We start from the raw sequence: 22,613 nt of genomic DNA on the forward strand, positions 1-22,613 counted from the left end.
ATGTGTACTGTATTTTTCACTTTATAACACTATAGAAGAGGAGTGTAATTTTAATTATTATATAAATCACTTTTACAAAAAGAAAATATTAAGATTAACAACTTTATATTTAGAAAAACTTTGAAACCAAAGATACAGAGATTCTGATTTCTAACCCTGACTCAACTTTTAATATTTGGGATATTGCAATGCTTGACAGATCAATAAATCAATTTCACCTGTCATTTGTGCTCTGTGACTTGCTAAGAGTCTACATATTTATTACCGCCCTCAATTTAATCTGTTGAATGCTCAACCACTGGTATGACGATACCTCACCAAAGGCTATGTCCTTTAGAATTGCGTTCCTTCCCTTGTTTAAAAAGAAAGTCCCCAGAAAGTTAGTGTGCCTGCGTGTAAAGGACAGGCAGCCTTCACTAGACGCTGAACATAATGATGGACTGATAATGGCTTTCTTAGCCTAGAGAACTGGGTGATGTATATTTCTTCTATTTACCCATCATTCACCCTAATTTGTAGTATCAGGACTAAGGAACCAAGTCAACTCTTTTGTTTTTTTTTTTTTTTCTTCAGCAATCCTTTGTCTATTCTTCATCACTTTTATGACATATTTGTCAGAAAAAGCGTATGGATATACTGCTTTTCTATGATAAATCATACTGCAATAATAATGCTATGAGTAATATATTGTATAAAGAAATATTTTTAGCAAATCTACAGAGACATAAAGATAATTTTAATTTTAAGGCATGTATGTATGTAAGTATGTGTGTTGTTTGTTCACATATGTGCAACATGTATGTGGGTACCATAAGGCCAAAGAGGGCAGTAGATTTCTGGGAACTTGAGCTACTTGGCATTGATGCTGGGACTGAACTGAGGTGCTGAGGGGTGAAGTTCTGGAGGCTAAGAAATCCAAGATCAAGTAAATGAGCAGGTTCACTGACTAGTGGAGTTTTTTTCCTTCTAAAATTTTATATGGCAGGCACAGGAGCTTTCTGTGGATTTTATTTTTAATCAAGAGAAAAAATGCAATTTTAAAAAATACAGCATTCAAATTCATCATATATCAAGTCCTCTGGAAGCACAGTGATGACCTTAACATTGACGTCTATTGCAAGCCCCCAGAATTCTTATAGTTTAATTAGTTAGTGTTGTATCAATACTATTTTATGGATCTTAATATGAACAATAAATAAATAATTTTTAGCTTAATAATATTTTATCATTAGATAATATATTAAGAAGTATGTCTACTAGTTTTGAATATTATTGCAAGAATCAAGTTTGTTGGCAGGAAAGCATTGTGGAAATTTTAATAATGTATTCATTAATATATTCAAAAGAATGATAAAATGTTCATAATTATGCTTATTTCCCGTGTATTCATTTAATGGCTCTATTCAGCATATACATATTAGGAAAATCACAGGGAATCTAAACTAAATATCCCTCTTCAAGTTTTCCAGTTAAATATTTTCTGGCTTTTATTACTTTTGTTTGGAGTTTTTTCTTCTTTTATTTATTCTTCTCTCATATATTACATCCCAACTTTAGTTTTGCCTCCTTCCCATCCCCCTCTGTCTCTGCCTCCCACATCCCCTCTCCCCCCTCAGATTCATCCCTCCCACTTCATCTCCTCTCAGATAAGAGCAAGCTTCCTTGGGACATCAACTAAATAAGGCATAACAAACTACAGTAAGACCAGGAAGGTATTCTCACATCTAGGCTGGATGAGGCAACCCAGTTGGAGGCAAAAGGTCAAAGACAGCCCTTGCTCCCACTCTTAAGAGTCCCACAAGAACACAGAGCTACACAACCAGAATGTACGTAGAGGACCTAGGTCAGATGCACACAGGCTCCCTGATCTCTGCGAACCCTCTTGAATCCTGGTCAGTTGATTCTTTGGGTAGTGATCTTGAAGTTTTCTTGATCTCTCTGGCTCCACCAATCCTTCCTTTCCCTCTTCCACGGGTCTCCCTGGGCTCAGCCTAATATTTGGCTGTGGGACTCTGAGTCTGCTCCCATCTGTTGCTGGATTAAGTCTCTCCTGTGATGGTTATGTTAGGCTCCAGTCCCAGCACATCCTGCAGGCAGTGTGGATATTAGCTATAAAGTAAAGAAATGATCATGCTACAATCAACAGACCAGGAGAGGCTAAGTAACAAGGAAAGCTGAAGTGGGGACACAGGGACTTCCTGGAAAGGGGAAATAGAATAGATTTTGTGAGTGGACTGGGATGGGTGTGGATGGGAATGGGAGGGATCAAGTGGAGGGATTGGGGTGGAGAATTCTAGGAAAGACTATTGGAATTAGGGGGCACTTTGGGAGTGAGATAGAAACCTAGTGTAATGGAAACTCCCTGGAATCTACTAGGGTAACCAAGCAAAGACTTCTAGTAATGGGGGAGATGGAGCCTGAATGGGCCACCCTCTGTAACCAGACAAGACCTCAAATGGAGGGACACCAACCCAGCCACAAAACCTTTGACCTCCAGTTTTCTTTTGTTTTTGTTTGTTTGCTTTAATTTAATTTTTTAAATTATTCATTTTACATCCTTCTCACTGACCCCCTCAAGCTCACCCCTTCCCACAATCCTTCCCCCATCCCCCTCTCCTTCTCCTCTGATTGGGTGGGGGTCTCTGGATATACCCCCAACCCTGGCATTTCATGTCTCTGTGAGGTTAGGTGCTTCCTCTCCCACTGAGGCCAGATCTCCCACTGAGGCCAGACAAGACAAGCTGGAAGAACATACCTCACATACAGGCCACAGCTTTAGGGAAAATTTCTACGCCAGTTGTTCAGGACCCATACCATGGTCAAGTTGCATATCTGCAACATATGAATGAGGAGGCCTAGGTCTGGCCCGTGTATGTTCTTTGGTTGGTGGTCAGACTCCGAGAGCCCCAAGGGTCCAGGTTAGTTGACTCTATTGATCTTCACAAGGAGTTTCTACCGCCTTCTGGGCCTACAATCCTTCCTCCTGTTCTTCCATCAGAATCCCCAAGCTCCATCCACTGTTTGGCTGTGGGAGTCTGTATCTGTCTGGGTCAACTGCTGGGTGGAGTCTCTCAGAGGACAACCTGCTCCTGTCTGCAAGCATAACAGTATCTTTAATAGTATCAGGGACTGGTGCTTGCCCATGGGATGGGTCTCAAGAAGGGACAGTTATTGGTTGGCCATTGCCTCAGCCTCTGCTCCCTCCTCTGTGCCTTCATTACTTGTAGAAAGAATAAATTTTCATTGAAAGTTTTGTGGGTCAGTTAGTGTCTCTATTGCTCCACTGGGGTTTCTGCCTGGCTACAGGAGGTGGCCTCTTCAGGTTCCATATCCCCAATCTAGTGCATCACTGATAGCTAAGGTCACCCCCATTGACTCTTGAGCACCTCTCTTATCCCAGGTCTCTGTCTCATCCTGGAGATGCCTCCCACCTCCTTACCACCACCCCTCCAGATGTCCATTCATTCTCACAGTCATCTAGTCATCTCTCCTGTTTTTTTCCCACACCTGATTCTGAATTCCCCATTTCCCTACCCAGCCCTCCTCCCTCCGAGTTCCTTCCCTTCATCTGCCTTTTATAACTATTTTATTCCCCCTTCTAAGTAAGATCCAAGCTTCCTTTCTTGGGCCTTCCTTCTTGTTTAGCTTCTGTGGAGTGTAACACAGTACCTGTATTTTATGGCTAATATCCACTTATAAATGAGTGCATACCATGCATGTCCTTTTGGGACTGGGTTCCCTCACTCAGAATGCTTTGGTTTTTTTGTTCAGATTCACCTTCACTTTCTCAACTCTTCCTCCTCCTCCCAGATTCATCTCGTTTTTTACCCAAGCTAATTTAAAACAAAACAAAATCAGCTCTAGCTTGTGTTGCCATATACTCTTGGATGTGCCAGTTAATATATTAAAATAATGAAACATATATAAATAAAAATAGCACACCCCCCAGAGAATAATGTGGTGAAAGTACGTTGGTTATAAAATGAGATATACAATAACATAGGAGATTAGAAATACAATTGACATTTGCCTCTTTCTTTTCTTTCTTTTTCTTTTTCTTTTTCTTTCTCTCTCTCTTTCTCTTCCTTTCTCTTTCTCTCTCTCTCTCTCTCTCTCTCTCTCTCTCTCTCTCTCTTTCTTTTTCTTTCCTTTACATTCCAGTACAGCCACCCTTTCCTCCCAGTCCCCTCTTACACAGCTACTCCCCACCCCCATTCCTCTTCTCCTCTGAGAAGGGAGATGCTATCTTTACATATCACTCCACCCTTGCACATCAAATCTCTACAGGACTAGATGCATCCTCTCCCACAGAGGCAAGACAGGACAGGCCCAGTAAGGGATCCATAGGCAGGCATCAGATTCAGGGACAGCCACCCTGCTCCAGTTGTTGGGGAACCCACATGAAGACCAAGCTGCTCATCTGCTACATATGTATGGGGGCAGGGCGCCTACACCCAGCCTATGCTTACTCTTTGGTTGGTGGTTCAGTCTCTGCGAGCCCCCAGGGGTCTGGTTTAGTTGACTCTGGTGGTATTCCTGTGTAGTTTCTTTCCTTTTTAGGTCCTTCAATCCTTCTCCAGCTCTTCCACAAGACTCCACCTAATGTTTGGCTGTGGGTCTTGTTTTCATTGGCTGCTTGGGGGAAGCCTGTCAGAGGATAGTTATGCTAGTCTCCTGGCTGCAGGCATAACAGAGTATCATTAATAGTGTCAGGAATTGGTTCTTGCCCATGGGATAGGTCTCAACTTGGGTCAGTTTCTCCACCTCTGTGTATAGGAGGTAGATGGAAGGAAGGAACTGGGTGGGGGAGGGGATCAGATGGGGAACTCAAGTGTAGGGATAGCAGGCAAGAGAGAAGGAATAGGTAGTAGGCAGGGGCAAGCATATCCCTTTTCTCATACCAGTTTCTCAATTCTAACTCTATTAACCAAGCCATGTATCTAATGTCACTTTGTTTAGGCCTTAATTGTGTAATGATAAAGTTGAATAACATTGTACAAATTTGTCTGTTTTTATCTAGTTTTATTTATTTAATTATTTGTCCATAATGGAACTAGGACAATAAAAAACTACAAGACTGAATATATAGATGAATTTCATTCTGCTAAGGCCAAAGGTCAAATTCTTTCCAGAGCAACCAAGGTTTCTCATGCTGGGTCCTTAACTTTGCACTTTAAAGTGTAAAACATTTTGTATTTATTGTTTCTCAATTCTGACTTCTCAGATTATCTAGTGTTTAGTAGTACTTTACTGGGAAGACCCTTTCTGATCCCCAGATGGATCAGAAAGGAGGATTCCCTACTTTTGCTCTAATAACTCTTTAATTCTGCCATCAAAGCAAAGGAAGACCATTTAACACCTTTATTTGTTTTATTTAACTATCACAATGTCAGTGGAGTCAATTTTTTGTGGTTTTCAAGCTCTGTGGCACGTTTTTAGTATCTGATCAAACAAATGTTCACTATTTTCTACATGTGAAGAATGAACATACAAGGCATGGCTTCATGGCATGGCTTTCTTGACGATAAGTTAAAAATATGAATACACATTTGAGGATAAGTACTACCTGAATGAGCCACCCTTGTGTACCTATGATGTTTTTCCTTAGGTGCACAGTCAAACTATTGGGTCATTATCTAATTTTTTTTACTAATTACTAGTTTTAATTACTGCTGAAAGCAGTAATTTCCTAAAAGAAGAGTATGGATTAGACCACTAAGAACCTATTTTTTTCTTTTTGGGGATAAGTGGAGAGATTATTTAAGACTCTTTAATCAATTCATAATTATTTTTTTTTCCATTTTTTATTAGGTATTTAGCTCATTTACATTTCCAATGCTATACCAAAAGTCCCCCATACCCACCCACCCCCACTCCCCTACCCACCCACTCCCCCTTTTTGGCCCTGGCGTTCCCCTGTACTGGGGCATATAAAGTTTGCGTGTCCAATGGGCCTCTCTTTCCAGTGATGGCCAACTAGGCCATCTTTTGATACATATGCAGCAATTCATAATTATAATAGCCAAAATCCACTACTTGTTTCTTTTATATTTACTTAAAAAATGTATTTCTTTCCTTTAATTGATGATAGATTTTTCCTCACATATATTCTGATTACATTTTCCCCTCACTTAAATTTTTCCAGTTCCTCCCCATGTCCTCTCCCCTCCAGATCCAGTTGTTTTTCTGTCTCTCATTAGAAATCAGACTTTTAAGGGATAATAATAGTGTTCAAAACAAAAGGAAACACATGAGAATTGGACAGAACAAACAGAAGGAAAAGCTCAAGAGAAGGCACAAGAGTCAGAGACCTATTCATTCCAATAATTGGAAATTTTATAAAATCACTGAAATAGAAAATGTAAGGTATATACAAAGGACCCGGTGTAGACTGGTGCAAGCCTGGGTGTGCTGCCTCAGTTTTTTCGAATTCATATGAGTTTTCTTTGATCTTGTTGGCTTAGAGATCCTTGTTTCCTTGGTGACCTTCATCTCTTGTTGCCCATTTCTCAGTAGCCTGAGCCAGAGAAGAGGGATTTGATAGAAACATACCATTTAGGGTTGAGGGTTTCAAAGTCTCTCACTCCTTGTATAATGTCTGGCTATGGGTCTCTGCATGTATTTCCATTGTATTTATTTTGTGTGTTTGGAGAAAGCATGGCATGGTATGAATGTGAAGGTCAGAGGACAAGTTGCTGGGGGTTCTCTCCTTCTACCTATGGCCTCTGCAAATCAAACTCTGCTTTGTAGTATTGACAGTAACACTGAACTGTCTCACCTCTCCAGATTTCTTTTTTTTTTAAATGGTGTTTTAAATGTATTTGTTTCGACAATTTCACAAATGTGTGCAATATATCTTGACCATGTCCACCTCTGCTTCTTCAGATCTCACCCCAATAGATTTCCTGCTTATCTTTATGCCTCTTGTCCCTCTGCCTTCATGGCAAATTTATTAAGACTTATTGTGAACCCCCCCCCTCTCTCTCTGTGTGTATATATATATATAATACTCCATATTATAATCACTCACACACACACATACATATATCTATCACATATGAGTAGGACAAGGGAAGTTTACATATTTATTGTCAGTTTACATTTGTCTAAAGCATATTTGTGCATTATTTTAGCTATTATGAAATTTCAGTTTAATTTACATGTATATACATAAGGTGTTGCAGCATCATTGATTCTGCCTATACTGTATATTTAGGCTATCCTAAGGTAAGATCCTATACTTTGCACCCTAATTTGCTTAATTTGATATTGATCTTAGTCTCTGTGTTTTTTCTTTATCCCCACATACTGTTGCAGCTCATGATGAAGACAAAAATCTCACAACTGTAATCCAGAGCCTTTTATTTCTGGGCTCCTGTACCAGTTGCAAGGTTTTTTAAGCTGCTGTGCAGTAGTGAACAGGGGCATTTTTAGAGTGTTGATGAGGAGAGTACAATGGTATTTCATGCTGTTAATGCAATATCCTTTACTTAATCTTATTTTCTAAACAACCATCTAGTCTTAGGACTTGATGATCATTTATTAACTTCTGCATATTTAACTCTATAAGAAGAACTAAATAAAATCATAGAAGATAATTTTAATTTGATAATTTTAATTTTTAATTATGTTGTTCTGAGGTATAAATTATAAAGATTCCTGGAAATAAATGTAAATAACATGTACATGCTTATATTGATCAAAATTATCTATTATTTCATGAATGAAACTCCTCATTTTTAGATCCTTCTACATCTGATGATTTGGCAAGAAGTTTTCTCAAAAAGGGAGTACAAATTTATCTACTAAATGATTATGCCGCAGATTAGTTTTATAGGGAGGATAAAAAACTGTTAAGACATGACATTTTAACACAATATTTTCAACAGGCATATTGGATACTTAATAAATAGAGCATTGCTTACTTTAAAAATTACTGGTTGGAAATGAAACACTCATAGGATGTGATTCTGTGTAGAAGCAGCAGTGGGAACCTGAAGTCTGTGTCTGACTCTGGATGGTGCAGAACGGCTCCAAGCAGTAAGCTGGCTGTTTCAGACAGCACTAACAGCATCAGCAGACACCACTGTGTCAGCATCTCTTAGTATGCAGCGTTGGTAACTGCACAGAGGGGATGATGAGCAGTGCATGAGATCCAATATTTTGATGATGAATTAAACAGATCCTGATGAATAGATCTGCTATCTGATCTTTTCTTCACTAGCCCTGTAGATGCCGAGAGACAGACATGGCTGAGCTTATTTATTTACTTATTTTTTTGTAAGACAGGAAGTGTGTGATCTTTTAGGGATTTCTGGAAATAGAAAGGTCATGCAGCCTGGATCCTGTGAGCATTTCCAATCTCTAAGTCAAGAGGTATGCACTTGTGAACTGTGATACTATTGGTATGCAAGGTGGTTGCTTTGTCTAGATCATAGTCCTTTGGAATATGTTAACCAACATAATTACTTAATAACTCGTTTTCATTTGGATAATTGAACAGGTGATAATTATGATAATGGGTAAAAAATGAATTAAGAAGGGTTTGCATGTATGTATGAGTATGTTTTTACTTTGGTCTTTTTTGGGGGACAGAGATGGGGAATAAAGGAAGATATACTTTGTGTGTTAGAAACGTTTATAGCTCTATAAATTTTTTCTAGATTAATCCTGATTAGATCCGGATTTATTTGAAATGATAAAAATAACATGAATGAGTGAAATGAAAATAATACTTGCTATATTATCTGCCTATAGATATCTATTGCAATATGGTTGTTATCTGAGATTTAATCACTAATCAGTGTGTCAGCACTGTGCTGAAATACACAGTAATGGAAGTTTGGTGAGTGGAAGCACACTTGCACAGGGTATAAGCTAAATCATGAAATCTGTATTTTATTCTAGGATATCTCTTAAAGCCATTTAAAATCACTTCTCAGGTCCTGTGATGCACTTGGAGCTTTAACATACATCTCTGCTAAGGCATTAGCCACATCTGAAAGCTGATTTCGAATTTGTTTTACATAAAGGAAGCTTGTGACTTCTAAGTGTTTTGAAGATTTTTTTTAACCCAGAGAGATTTGACATTTGCTTACTTTCATTTTCAAGCTGGAAGATTTTACTCCATTAAACTATAAATTGTAGAAAATCCTTAAAACATTGGATTTATATATTTGCTTTGTATTGAAACTCTATTGGTTTTAAACTCTCTCTCTCTCTCTCTCTCTCTCTCTCTCTCTCTCTCTCTCTCTCTCTCTCTCTCTCTCTCTCTCTCCATATACATGAAACCTCTCAAGTTTGAATTCATTCAACTTTTCTTTAGTGTAGACTTTCCTCAGACTTGCGTTCTCAACACAACAGAATTGTGTGGTAAACCTTCAAATTTTTAAAAAAAGAACTGTATTTTATTTATGTTTAATGATACATACTTCTGAGTTAGTTGTAGAGAACTATCAAATCTGTTAAGTTTATTATTAAAAGATGAATGCTAAAATATTTTTCAAGAGGACAGGGTTGACTTTCCATGTCTGTGTCATGACTATGACTTACTTAACTTCTCATAAGGGTGAAAATGTGGTATTACAAATGAATACATTGGACAAAGCCTGAAACAGTGAATAAATTCAGTTAGGACCTGTTTCTCTTTTTTAATTAAAAACACATTGAAAACATTCTTCCTACTGATATTGGATATAATTTATATGTTATTTTGGCTACTTAGCAGCTTACATTCTTATTAGTTGGGAAGGCTGCCATATTCTTAAGCCTGATTAATTTTGGAAGATTTGAATATACCTTTTAGTTGCTACAAAACCTGTTTAATCTGTTAGAATTTATTTCTAGTATTTGCATGTATTAGTCACTAGGAGTACATTCTGTTTCTTGGCATGGCTTCAGGATTCCTCTAGGCCTTGGTTTCACAGAAATTTGCTATATTTTTACTGTATTTTGGGCCTTTTAGAAGAACCAAACCATAAAGTATTTGATTATGTTCTTTAGGAACACTTAAATATCATTAATTTTACTATATGAAAATAGTCTTAGAATTGGTATTACTGCTGCAAATCAGAAAAATGTCACTGCTACTGTGTCAAAATATATTGCACCGAAAAGTAAAGACCAGTCAGAGTGCTGCAGACATTTAAATGGAATGCCAACAATTCTTCCCTGTTTAGCAAGATGTTTTTGAACTTTGAACAGCAAAGTTCATTGCTAAACTTCTTAGGAGCAAGAGGGCATCTTTTTACAGTATCTGCACTATTTTACAATATGTATCATACATCATAAAAATTTCTAAAGATAAGTTGTTCATAAATAAGTGTGTAGAAAGCTGATCATCTGTAGGATATTGTATTTAACAGAAAGAAAAGCCAGTTATTGTTGTCAAGGCATGAATGAAAAAATGCATAGACCTTAATGTAGATATTTTGCGATGATACTTTAAAAGTGGTTTGTTACAATTCAACTCAGTGTGAGTTGCATATTATTGTTCTTTCCTCCCATATACATTTTATAATATTAGCGAAATCAAAGGTAGACTTAGAGATGGATTAATAATTGTGCAGAGTGCAATTTTATTGGCAGACAAGAAGACTGAGGATTCAAGGCCAGAAAGACCCTGTATCAAAAAAAAAAAAGTTCTGTATTTATAAGCCAACTTAAATTGGCTTTAAGGTGTGTTCATCCTAGTGTTTTGCAGGCAGCTAAGGCAGAAACCCAGAGACTCATGTTTATCTTAGGGATATAGCTGTAATTCCAGCCGTAGTATGAGCACTTCAATAGCTATGTGCAGTGCGGAGGAGAGTTATTAATCTTGAGGTTAAACATTTGAAGTAAGGACCAGCAAGTACGGCAGAGTATAGCTGTTACTGGGCACTCTGAATCTGAGTGCACACATCAGATCGAACATTCTAAGAGTTTTCAATTTTTGAAACTGGGTCACCCTGTATAGGATAGTCCCCAGATTAGCTGAAAAATTGTCACTTTTTTGACCTGGTCTCTAAATTTCTGGGATCACATATGTCCACCACCTCACCTGCCTGAAAATATGGTTATCTGATTAAAAAAAAAAACCCACTGGAGAACTGGTCACCCCAGCCTCTGAGGAAGGGACTGAGAGGAACTATAACGGAAGCAGGTGTTTGCTTCTGACTGATGGACAGTAGGTGTTACTCTGGTCTGTTTTACATCAATGTGCTTGCTGAAAATAGCAGAGAGGTGGGTAGAACATAGAACAGATGCAAATCCTCTATTTTCCACTCCCAAACTGGGCAGTTTGCCCAGTAGTGCCTCCAAAGTGCTTGATATCTTGTATTAAAACCTTCAATTAAAGCAATACAGGCTGAGTTACAAATTGATTCTGGTTTGTAATAGCTGAGCTAATGTAAGAGGCTGTATATACTGTGGTTAAATATCTAATTGGCCACAGTCTCTTGGTTCAAACTAAGCTAAATTACAAACCAGCTGTATGATCACTAGTCTTTCTTTATTTATAACCAAGGGAAGGTGATCCTTAAATTATTGAGAATGTTAAATGAGTTTATGTAATAAAGCAGTTGTAACAGCTTGTGGCATGTAGTATGCAAATTAGTAATACTCTTTGGTGTTTGGCAAGTTGATTCTGTTTACTAGTATTACTAGTATGCATTCACTGTACATGATAATGGGTTTGAGTATGGATGCGATTAGTTTAGATGTTTATTATTACATGAATTGATGAGCAAAATATGGTGTATCTATAAACAGTGTTGATTTCCTCAGCCATAAAGAACAAAATCAGGTCATTTGACTGAAAATGGATGGAGCTAGAGATAATCATGCTATGAGAAATAAGCCAGACTGAGGGATAATTGTTGAATGTTTCTCTTATGAATCTCTATTTAAGTAAGTATGCGTAGGTGTGGATGTGAAGGAAGGAGAGTGGTCTACAGAGAGGAGATGCACAGTAACAGGCAGGAGGCAGAAAGAATGATATACCTGAGCAGTGCACACTATCCCAGCTCAGCTTTAGCTGACTGGAGTAAATGAAGCCATCTGTCACGGGAGAGGCTTCTGAGAACCATAGCGAGTAACGAATAGAGCCACAGACTCTTGACCGTTACATTATGATTTTCAAACTAAGAACAGATCATTTTCTCCTGATCTCCTGATTTCTGGGGGAAAATGAAATAAAGAACAGAAGAGCAGCTCCTGTGTTTTGAAGTCATTTTAAAGAACTCTAGCTCTTTTGAGACTCTGGGAATGAAAATTAAATTCCTGAGTAGATTTAGTAGTTAGTTGACCCAGTAGGGGGGTAGAAACAAAATGAAGGATTTTAATAAAATTCTTTATCAAAATTGCACATGAGAGCATTACTCAGTCTCCCCACAAGCACTCAGAAGTTCCAGAGTTCATATTCTAAAAGACCTCCTGCTTGTCCCCAGTGTAGCTCTGTTTTATTGGCAAGTAATCTGATTTAGCCTTGGCTTTGTTTTTGACATTTCCTAACCAAGGGCAATGTAGTGAGATCATTTAGTACAGTGAATACTCATGTCACTGTGGCAAATATTTGGATAAAAAGAACTTTGCTTTAGAGAAATTTGATATAATACTTATTATTTTAATCATGGGAGTAACTGGCTATTTTAGCTTGGCTTTTTATATGCTTAGAAAAGCATAATAACATGCTTATATATTATATATTAATCTAATATATTAATATTACCTTTAAGGTAATATTACCCCACACATCAGAGGCTTTCAGGTTGTCCAAGAATAACAGGAAAGATAAATAAAAATCCTTTATCAATTAATTAGTGTATCACAGTTTGGATATAACTTTAGTATTAGAGCTAAGACAGTATCTTCCATATTGAAAATTAAGATTTAACACTCTTTTAAATATGGCTTCTATACTAAGTATGTCAGAAATAAAAGTTTTGTGGGGTTGCAAAGATGGCACAGTTGGTAAACTACTTGCCTGACCCTAACAAGAATCCAAATCTGATCTACAGAACCCACAGAAAAAGTCAAATCTGCTTGCAATCTTAGTGTGAAAATGAAACAGAAACAGGTGAGCCTTTAACTCTATTTGTAAAACAATAGCAAATGTATAATCAAAGGCTTTTAAAAACAATTCCTTTGAGTTGTTCTTATTCCTTGTGATTTATTATTGCTTGGGAAAGAGACAAGGTAAGGACTAGACAAGACAGAGATCTAGCACACTTCAAATACTTCCTTTAGGATTAGAGATTTATTTCTAGAAGAAAGCTTTGCTTTGAGTAGCTACTCAGATTTTTGCATGAATTACAAATGATTACACATAATGGGTGAAAATTCATTAACACTAACAATTTTACTCTAACTTTTACTATGTATTATTTTATATTACTTTAATTATAAAATATGTATTTACTATATAAATTTACTGTAATTGCTATTCAAAGTTCAAATATTATTCTTATGAAGCAGGTAAAAGACATTTAGAGATTTAAGAACCCTTTACCTCAATTCTTAAAAAATATTATCAGAACGTTGGTAAGAAAACACGTTTAAGAAATGGATATTTCATTAAACTCCTGCTTTTAAAAAGAGAGCATTAGGATCCAGTGAAGTATATTGCAAAGTGTGCTGCATATAGTTATTCAATTTACCCATCCTTTATAGCCACCTTCAGTTAAAGGTTATGTGAGTATATTGGAATCTCTGAACATGTTAGGGGAAGGTAGCACAAACACGGTAGCTAACCTTTGAGTTCCTAGGCCTGAACTTGATTCATCTTCATGTTTTCATCTTCCTGACTTTTTGTTTTTATCTTTAAAAAAATTATTCAATGACCTTTCCCTCAGTAATAGCTCTCTTAAATTGGGATACTGCTATGGATGGAGACTTCTAATGTTATGTTGAGTGTCAAATGACTTACTCTTTGAAACGCTGTTGAAACTGACCAAGGTGCTCAATAAGTGCTTAGGTTAACATTCATTATAATCATTACTCCTACTGAATTTGGGGAAATTGTGATATATATTCATATATTTATTTAAAGTCAATTTAAATCATCATCTCATAAGTTCTACTTTATGTATACTAAACTTGCCATTATCCAGGAAGCCTAGCTCTAGGGCTATAGCTGTCAGTCACCGTTGCAGGTTACATACATCAAATGTATAGAGTGGCATAGGCCAATATAATCTGCAATGGTCATGGAAGACTCCATGAAAGCAGTCTCACAGTATGTCTTAGCTTTCATAATATTCCTTTTTGTTCTGATTTCCTTTGTACTAGAAATAATACATATAAAACCACCAACTCTGGTATTGCAATAGCTGCTCTGTAAGTCATGAGTGTTGCTTACCATTACAGACTTTCTGCTTGATATAGCCTAACTAGGGCAATCTATTGTTTGAAAAACACAAACTAACCCTGAACACATGTAGCAGAGTGTCCCTGGGAACGCTGATTAGCTCCAGAGTCTCCAGAATACTCATCTGCTTAGAAATATACTGAGATTATATATGCTCTGTATACTATAGCAAAGTGCACAGAGGTTATTAATATTACAGTAATTGATAGTTAATATTACTGCAATTGTATACCACAGTTAAAAGAGTTAGAGAACTAAGAAACTCAGAATACAGGCTTAGAATCCTTTAGTGGTTTGATTTGGATAACAATTAGACAACCGGACTTTAGTTCTAGTTCTATTGTGGGCTTGAATGTATTTTAACCCCATATAAGTTACTGTAAATTGTTTGTGTTAATGAATTTTCATCCCTTAGGTATAATCATTTGTGATACACGAAAAAAAGTTAATCTGTCAAAGTATAAGAAGCATGGATTTTCTACCTTGAAGTCACTGATAACTCTATTCTTTTGCATAAGTCTTGCCCTCTATCTGGGATTTCATTATTCATCCTGATTATTTTGTTTGTCCTATAATACTTAGTTTTATTATAAAGTTGTGCGATTAGTATGGTTTTTTTGTTTGTTTGTTTGGTTGGTTGGTTTGTTGGTTGGTTTGATTTTTTGAGACAGGGTTTCTCTGTGTAGTCCTAGCTGTCCTGGAACTCACTCTGTAGACCAGGCTGGCCTCAAACTCAGAAATCTGCCTGTCATTGCCTCCCAAGTGTTGGGATTAAAGGCATGTGCCACCACTGCCTGGCAATTAGTATGTTTTTATATGCCATTTATTATGTTTAGCCAGCTTCTGGTATAACACTTACATGCTTGCCATTTTAAAAAATACACACTTATCTTCTTCCTTCAAGTATGAAATCTTTGATGTCAATTGTGTCTTTTAATTCAGCAAGATTTTTACATGTATTAAGTGATTAGTAATAAAAACTAGTGGTTCTATAGCAAGCAGAAAGTCTGTAATGGTAAGCAACACTCATGACTTACAGAGCAGCTATTGCAATACCAGAATGAATTATGATTTATTAATTGAAGAACTCTTAAAAATAGGACAATCAAAAGAAAAAAATTTCCAAGATGAGTTTTTAAAATAATCCCCACTCAGGATGACATTTTGTAGTTCCATCCATTGCCTGAAAAACCCATGATGTCTTTGTTATTAATAGCTGAGTAGTATTCCATTGTGTAAAAAAACCACATTTTCTGTATTCATTCCTCTGTTGTGGGGCATCTGGATTGTTTCTAGCTTCTGGCTATCACAAACAAGGCTGTTGTAAACATAGTGGAACATGTGCCCCTGTGGCATAGTGGGCTTCTTTTGGGTATATGCCCAAGAGTGGTATAGCTGGGTCTTCAGGAAGATCTACTTCCAGTTTTCTGAGGAATCACCAGACTAATTTCCAGAGTGGTTGTACCAGCTTGCAATCCCAAAAGTAATGGAGGAGTATTCCTCTTTCTCCACATCCTAGCCAGCATCTGCTGTCACCTGAGTTTTGGATCTTAGTCATTCTGACTAGTGTGTTTTTGATTTGCATTTCCGTGATGACTAAGGACTTTAAACATTTCTTTAAGTGCTTCTCAGCCGTTGGTGATTCCTCTGTTGTGAATTTTCTGTTTAGTTCTAAATCCCATTTTTTTGATTGGGTTGTTTGGTTTTTTTGGAGGTTAGCTTCTGGAGTTCTTTATATATTTTGGCTATTAGCCCTCTGCTTCTTCTTATTGAAACATTTGAAATATTTTAATGAAGAATATCTCAATATCATATGAATACCTTATTTTCATTTCTCTCAAATTTTCTCCTTATTCATAGTGTATATTCCTTTCTTGATATTTCCTGGATATACTAGTAAAAAACAAGACATCAGGCTAAAATCATGTCTCTTTACTGTAGATTTTGCACATGTAAAACACACAGAAGTTGATCTTAGGTGGAATACAACTATAATCTTTTATTTTAAGAGCAAGTACATTTGTATGAATTAGATGCCTCACTGTTGAGATTCACTGCAATTACAAAGCATTTGTACATGTAAATAATTCAATTCTTCTCATGAACATGATAACATTTAAAGTTTACTCGAATCAAAATGAAATAGTGTTCAGTACACTTGCCCCATTTATGGACCTAGCTGTGGTGTGTCCATGCTGCCTTGGCACCACTCTTCATTGTATGGCACCAGTTCATCAGACAAAATCCACTCCTCTACCAATCTAGCACCTCATTTTCTGAAAAAATTTCTAAGGAACTAGTAAACAAATCAGAAAAGTCCATTGGGAATATGCTCTGTTACTATTGTTGCTTCCTACAGGGTTTTAGCTGCCTTTATAACTTTATCAAAGGGAAATACTAGATATGTTCATGCTTTTTTCTTAGGACCCATTATCTTAGCCATCTCAAATTAAAGTTCATACAAGTAGTTATTTCTGATGATCTATTTAAAAGGGTTAATACGATCAATGATGATGTAATTGTCAAAGTACATTTAAATATTTTTGCCTTTCAACTTAAATTAATCCATAAAACATAAAATTGTAAGTGTTAATGAGTTACTATATAATATGTGACACACGTAGATTGGATGTTTCATCTGCAGCTCATTTCTTTCATATTACTCCCTTTGTTACGCTGGAAAATGAGACAACCTGTCACCCAATCCCCAAGACTGTAGAGTAGGAGCTTCTTCACTTAACAGTCCCTTCTTTCAGAATATCTCTGACACACGCATCAACTCTGCTGATCTTCCTTCTAGACCAGAAAAAATGGAGTCACTGTTTTAATGTTTCTACTTAGACATTTGGACTTGTTAGACATTCCAGACTTAACTTGGAACTTCTTTATTCAGATACATCAAATAAGAATTTAGTAGACTGTCCCTTTGAGTCCTTCTAGAACACGTTGATTGAGTAGTATGCATCCTAGGCCTCTGTGACTCAGACCACTTTTGTTACTGCTTTGATTTTGTTGTCCTTATACTAAATGTACCTGCTTTGTCTTTGGCAATTAAGTTCTGTCATGTGTGTACCACATCCGATTGCCCTCACCGCCTTTAAGGTTTCCAGCCCAGGGATAACAACGTTATTGGACTCAGTTCAAGGTTGGTTTTTCAATGAAAGAAAGTTGTTACAAATATCTGATGTTTCAAAGTTGTTGGGTAGATAGAGGGAAAAGTTCTTCTCTTTTACAATGCACTCACTGTTTTTTAAAGATTTTTTCCATTTTAAATATTCATGTACTGGAATTGACCTAGAATTAATCTCAGAAATTTTGTTCTTTTGAATGTTTCTCCTATTATGTTCATTGTTCATTTTAAATCTATTTTTGTATATATTCTTGGGCAGATAAAAGTTGGAAATAGTTTCGCTATATTCAGTATTTTATAATCTTTTTCATCCTATGTGGTCAAATTGATTATATTAAATTCTTTATCCATCATTTTGCTGAATAACAAATTATTTAGTATGTTTTGAGCATGTGTACAATGTTCATATGTGTAATATCTAGCCGTCATTCTAAACTGGAAAATATATATGGAAACTAAATGGAGACTTAATCACATCAAAATAATTTATAATCTTGTTCAATAAGCTGTCTCACACTACAGCAATGTAATTATAGAGTTTTCATTTATCTAATAATTGCCTACTAATTGCTTTTAAGGGACTAGATCAATTTTTAATGGAAGTGGAATTAATTCACCCTGTCATAACATGTGTAGTGTCAATACTAATGATTTTCATAGTTTTCTTGTATTCTTAAAAATGTGATCCTGTTAATAAGAGTTCTTTATCAGGGATTAAAATGACTGTTACTAAATTCACAAGATTTGTTTTAATCATTCCACCTCCCTAACAAATAATGCCAATAGGAATGTATGGGCTTGGCAATGGTAAATCAAAGAACTTACTGCTCTGAATATACAACCAAATTTATTTTTTTATTCTTTCTATCCAACAATTGCTAATCTGGCAGACTAAATCTCCAAATAGTGGATAATGTTTGGAATTAAGACTATGGATACTTATATTTGTTTAATTTTATTTTTCCTCACACTATAGAGAAATGATGAAGAAGCCGTTGTGGATAGAGGTGGAACACGCTCTATTCTCAAAACACATTTTGAGAAAGAAGATTTAGAAGGTGAGACATTATTTTGGTGGGATAATTGATAACTTTCCATTGGTATTTCAAGGAGAATTGTATGTTTTTTAGTTGTAGAGAACTTAGAGTGTTGATATGAAAGTAATGATGCTGTGCTGGTATAGTGTAGAAATGACTGTTCTGGTACACTCTAGAATACCAACAGGCAGACCTACAAATGGTGAGCAGCATTTGCTCACACACAGATATTTGATCAAATCATTCATCATTCTAGAGAATATTGGTGTCAGATTTTCAATAATCCCTGTTTTAAGGAATTACAATTAATTAGAGACTGAAAAGAAAAAAAATAGATCTATCAACTGTGGTATGACCAGAAGAAAATTAAATGCAGTATTCTTCTAGTCAGGTATCATAGAAGTTCCTTTTCTATGGGTTGTCTTCAATGAGAAGAACTGGTAATCCAGTGGGTGAGATAGTACAGTCTACTGTTTAGTTATACTAACTAATGGCAGACTGCAGTTGGTTGGAATGCCAAGTCTGTCCCTTTATTAGCATAAGGCCTTTAGGTGACTTTCTACAACTTAATTCTCTCAATTGTTAGCATACTAAAAGCAATGTATGCATCATAAGGATTTTTAGAAAAACAGGATACAATATTTCAAAAAATGCCCAGAAATAGAGTAAAATAATCAGTAGTTATAACACCATAATTTAATATTCATGCAGAATTAACTTTCATGTTTTCAACCATGAATTTTGTTCATCTCTTAAATATGAGTTATATACAATATTTGTCATTTGAATGTAAGGTAAAACCTAGATTGTCTTAAGTGCAGGTAGACAGAACTAATTATTCATTGTGTGGAGAAGCAGAATGCTTTTCAATTTAAACATTGAGAGAGAAGCTTTTAAATTGCAATTATTTTAATAGTGTTTGAATTTTATTTTTAGTTGTAATGATTTCATAGCATGATAGTTGATGCAATATTTGGAAATGACTTTTATCAACACAGATATTGTTGATAATATACATTATATGTAACAGGTATTTTGTATGGTACACAAAAAATATCCAGGTCTAAGAAGGTCACGCTTGTTGAATGAGCCTAGTTATTTGCTATACCACACATATTTTATTATATACATTATAAATAACCTTGAAAATCAAAGTTGTAATGTTTCATATAAAAGAATTCTTCTTGGGTTTGGGCAACAATATATTACAGTTTTTCCTCAGCATTCTTTGTTTGTTCAACATTAACCATGTAAAGATCATGTGCAGAAATGCTTTTAGTCTTAAAAATAAGGCTTATCTCTCACAACCCATGTTGTTTGGGGGCATAATTACATTAACCAGTTTGATTCTAAGTATAGCCAGAACCAAGCAGAACCGGAAAAGTTGCAGAGATGAAAAGTGGACTTCAGAACTTAAAACGAGACAATATAAAATTTCAATTCTTAAAGAACAATAAATTGCTAAATAAATTGAATTGTGTATAGAAGAAATAATGAAGCAGTCATCCTTCCATGAGAGACATCTTTTTAGGATCCCTAGGACAAAAGACAGAGCACAAAGAGCTGAGGATTGTTCGTAAAACTCCTGCACTAAAGATCTCACATATCTGTCTTTCTGTGTCCTTGTGCTGTGCGGTCCATCACCAAAAAAATCAGAATCTACCAACAGAAGCTCCCTGGACATCCCATGCTGATGCAGTTTAGGGAGAATACATCTCCTAAAGTAGTCTTTAAACAAAGTAAAACAAGAAAGCTACTGTGTATGATGACAAGCTATTTTATCTTTCCTACTGATTTTTGTTGTTATTGTTCTTGTTTACTATCTCAAGGTTGAAACAAAATGAAAGCATCAATTCAGAATGTTACATTGTTCTTCCCTCATCTTGCTGTTAATATGGGCAAGAGGAGTTGAGCTTAGATAATTAGAAAAGAGCTTGTGTGGGCAGTGCATTAGATAGCCATCTCATTTCTCTTTACCGCCTGTAAAATACACTGTCAGGTAGAGGTTGGAGAGAGAGGTAGAGACATCCAGTCCAAGGAAACATGACAGCAGAACTCAGTTAGATTTTTTTCTTTTCTTTAATTATTAGTGTCATACAAATATACATATGTAAATAAAACCTGCTGGATCTATTTATTTAGTGTTGCTCCTGTGTGTATGTTTTTAGGACTAACCACTTACTATAAGTTGATAACTTAGGGGGCTTATTCTTGGGGAAAATTGACTCTCCTTCATTTTGCAGCCATTTACTACCTGTGACTTTTCATCTGGGGGTAGGACCATGGAGTTCATTAGCATGCTCAATGGTTGTATTATTCTTTAGGTCCTGATTAGGCTGCCATATTGTGATTTCATGGGTGCAGATTCTCTGTCTTATACTGAAGACATAGTCTCTTAGCACTGACCTGGTCCTTTGGCTCTTATAGTCTTTCTGCTCCCTCTTCTCTGAGATCCCTCAGACTTTAAGTGTAGCCAGCCACCAGATATGGTGAGATTCCAGTAGGCCTCTCTACTTTCTTTCCCCCTTTCCTTCATTATGGTCTTTTTAGTCTTCTGGCAGCTTCCCTCAAACAGACCTCTATTCTCATCCCATTGTCCTTCCTTTGGGACCCTGACTAGCTAGATTTTAAGAAGTCAATTTTATTCAGTCAGTAGCAACCTGAAAAAATTTCACACTTACAAAATAACCATTATGAATTTAGGAACAAGAGGCATTTGGTTTTATATGTAGTTCTATAAGTAGGTACTAATTTTAAACTGGGAGGATACAGTTACTGCACTAATAGCATGGGTTTGGATTTTGCATATAATGTAAACCTGTCTATTTGCCTTTGCTTTGATGCATTTTAAAGTCATGCTAAGTTGGTTTTTGGTTTTAGGAAGTCCATTGACCATGCTTGACAAATCATGTTTATCTACTCTTAAAAATGTCCCAAGAAATCCAACACAAGAAGAAGTGAGCCTAGAAATATGTCCAATTTCATGGAAAAGCCATCTTGGAGTTAAATATTTGTGTGAATAAGCCACACACAGATACATTAAATTAATACTTAATAATTCACAAAGAATTACAGTAAAAACTGAATTGTCCTTCTAGATATAACATACATTATTGAAAGATAATGTAATTGATATAGCTACATTATTACATACATTTTCTGTGCTAAACATTATAAGGGAATATAGAGTGATTATATGTATAATTATTAATTATATTTTATATGTAATTAAATAGTCACAATTATTAATTATTTTTATTAAAAATGAAATTTACAACTGGTAGAACACAAGTAGATTGTTCAACACTGGCATCTATGAGTAGGTGTTTTCATCTAGAGCTGTGGTTCTCAACCTTCCTGATGCTGTAACCCTCTAGTAATAGTTCCTCGTGTTGTGATGACCCCCAACCATAAAATTATTTTTGTTGCTACTTCACAATTCTAATTTTGCCAGTGTTATAAAACATAATCTAAATATCTGATATGTGACCTCCAAAGGGATTGTGACCCATAGGTTGAGAACTACTGCCCTAGAAGGTAATGACTGTATTTATGTCTTTTCTGATGAAAATTGGTCATAAAAACAAAGATGACATTACATTAATTTTTTAAAGAACATTTTTTCAATTTTAAAAATAGAAAACAGATATTATATGTATTGGCTGTTATTTTTTCTATCCTAGAACACAGCAAATGGGCAGGTACCTGTGCTAGTAAATGGTCTATATGTGTGCACAGGTTTAAGAGACCTGGATGTACCTGGTTAGGGAATGCAGGATGATATTCAGGATGAGGTAGTTAGCCTTTCCCTTTGTGTAATGGAAAATACTGTGACTTTAAGGAGCACATTTAGTGATGCAGACAGCATAGAATAAATACTTTAAATGGAAAAGAGTTAGGATAGATATCAGAGACAGACGCATTTTATAAATAAAAAATTATCAAGTAAAAATTTTTTATTTAAAAATTGTTGCTTCCTAGATTTTATGTATATCTTAGCTACTAGAACTATCAGCATAATTTAGCATTCTGAATGCAGCTAGTAGAAATGCCAGGTGTTTAAAAATATCTTAGAAATCTCAGGTACAATATATTTAGTAGA

At 35.8% G+C, this 22,613-nt stretch overlaps 1 protein-coding gene across 16 annotated transcripts in view; it reads left to right on the forward strand.

The window, feature by feature from the left end:
• Positions 1-22,613, forward strand: part of Slc4a10 (solute carrier family 4, sodium bicarbonate cotransporter-like, member 10) — a 280,272-nt gene that overhangs the window by 93,284 nt on the left and 164,375 nt on the right. For 8 of the 16 annotated variants that reach the window (XM_030252258.1, NM_001242380.1, NM_001242378.1 and 5 more), the window contains exon 2: positions 18,451-18,532. Coding sequence is in view for 15 of the 16 variants with exons in the window: in NM_001242380.1 (NP_001229309.1) it covers positions 18,451-18,532 (82 nt within the window). In the remaining variant the exon portion in view is untranslated. Of the gene's footprint in view, positions 1-7,983; positions 8,377-18,450; positions 18,533-22,613 lie in introns of those variants that run through there. The other 8 variants (NM_001362675.1, NM_001362671.1, NM_001362674.1 and 5 more) reach the window with 3 other exon arrangements.

Source organism: Mus musculus, chromosome 2, assembly GCF_000001635.26.
Source record: "Mus musculus strain C57BL/6J chromosome 2, GRCm38.p6 C57BL/6J".
In the NCBI taxonomy this organism is placed as follows: domain Eukaryota; kingdom Metazoa; phylum Chordata; class Mammalia; order Rodentia; family Muridae; genus Mus; species Mus musculus.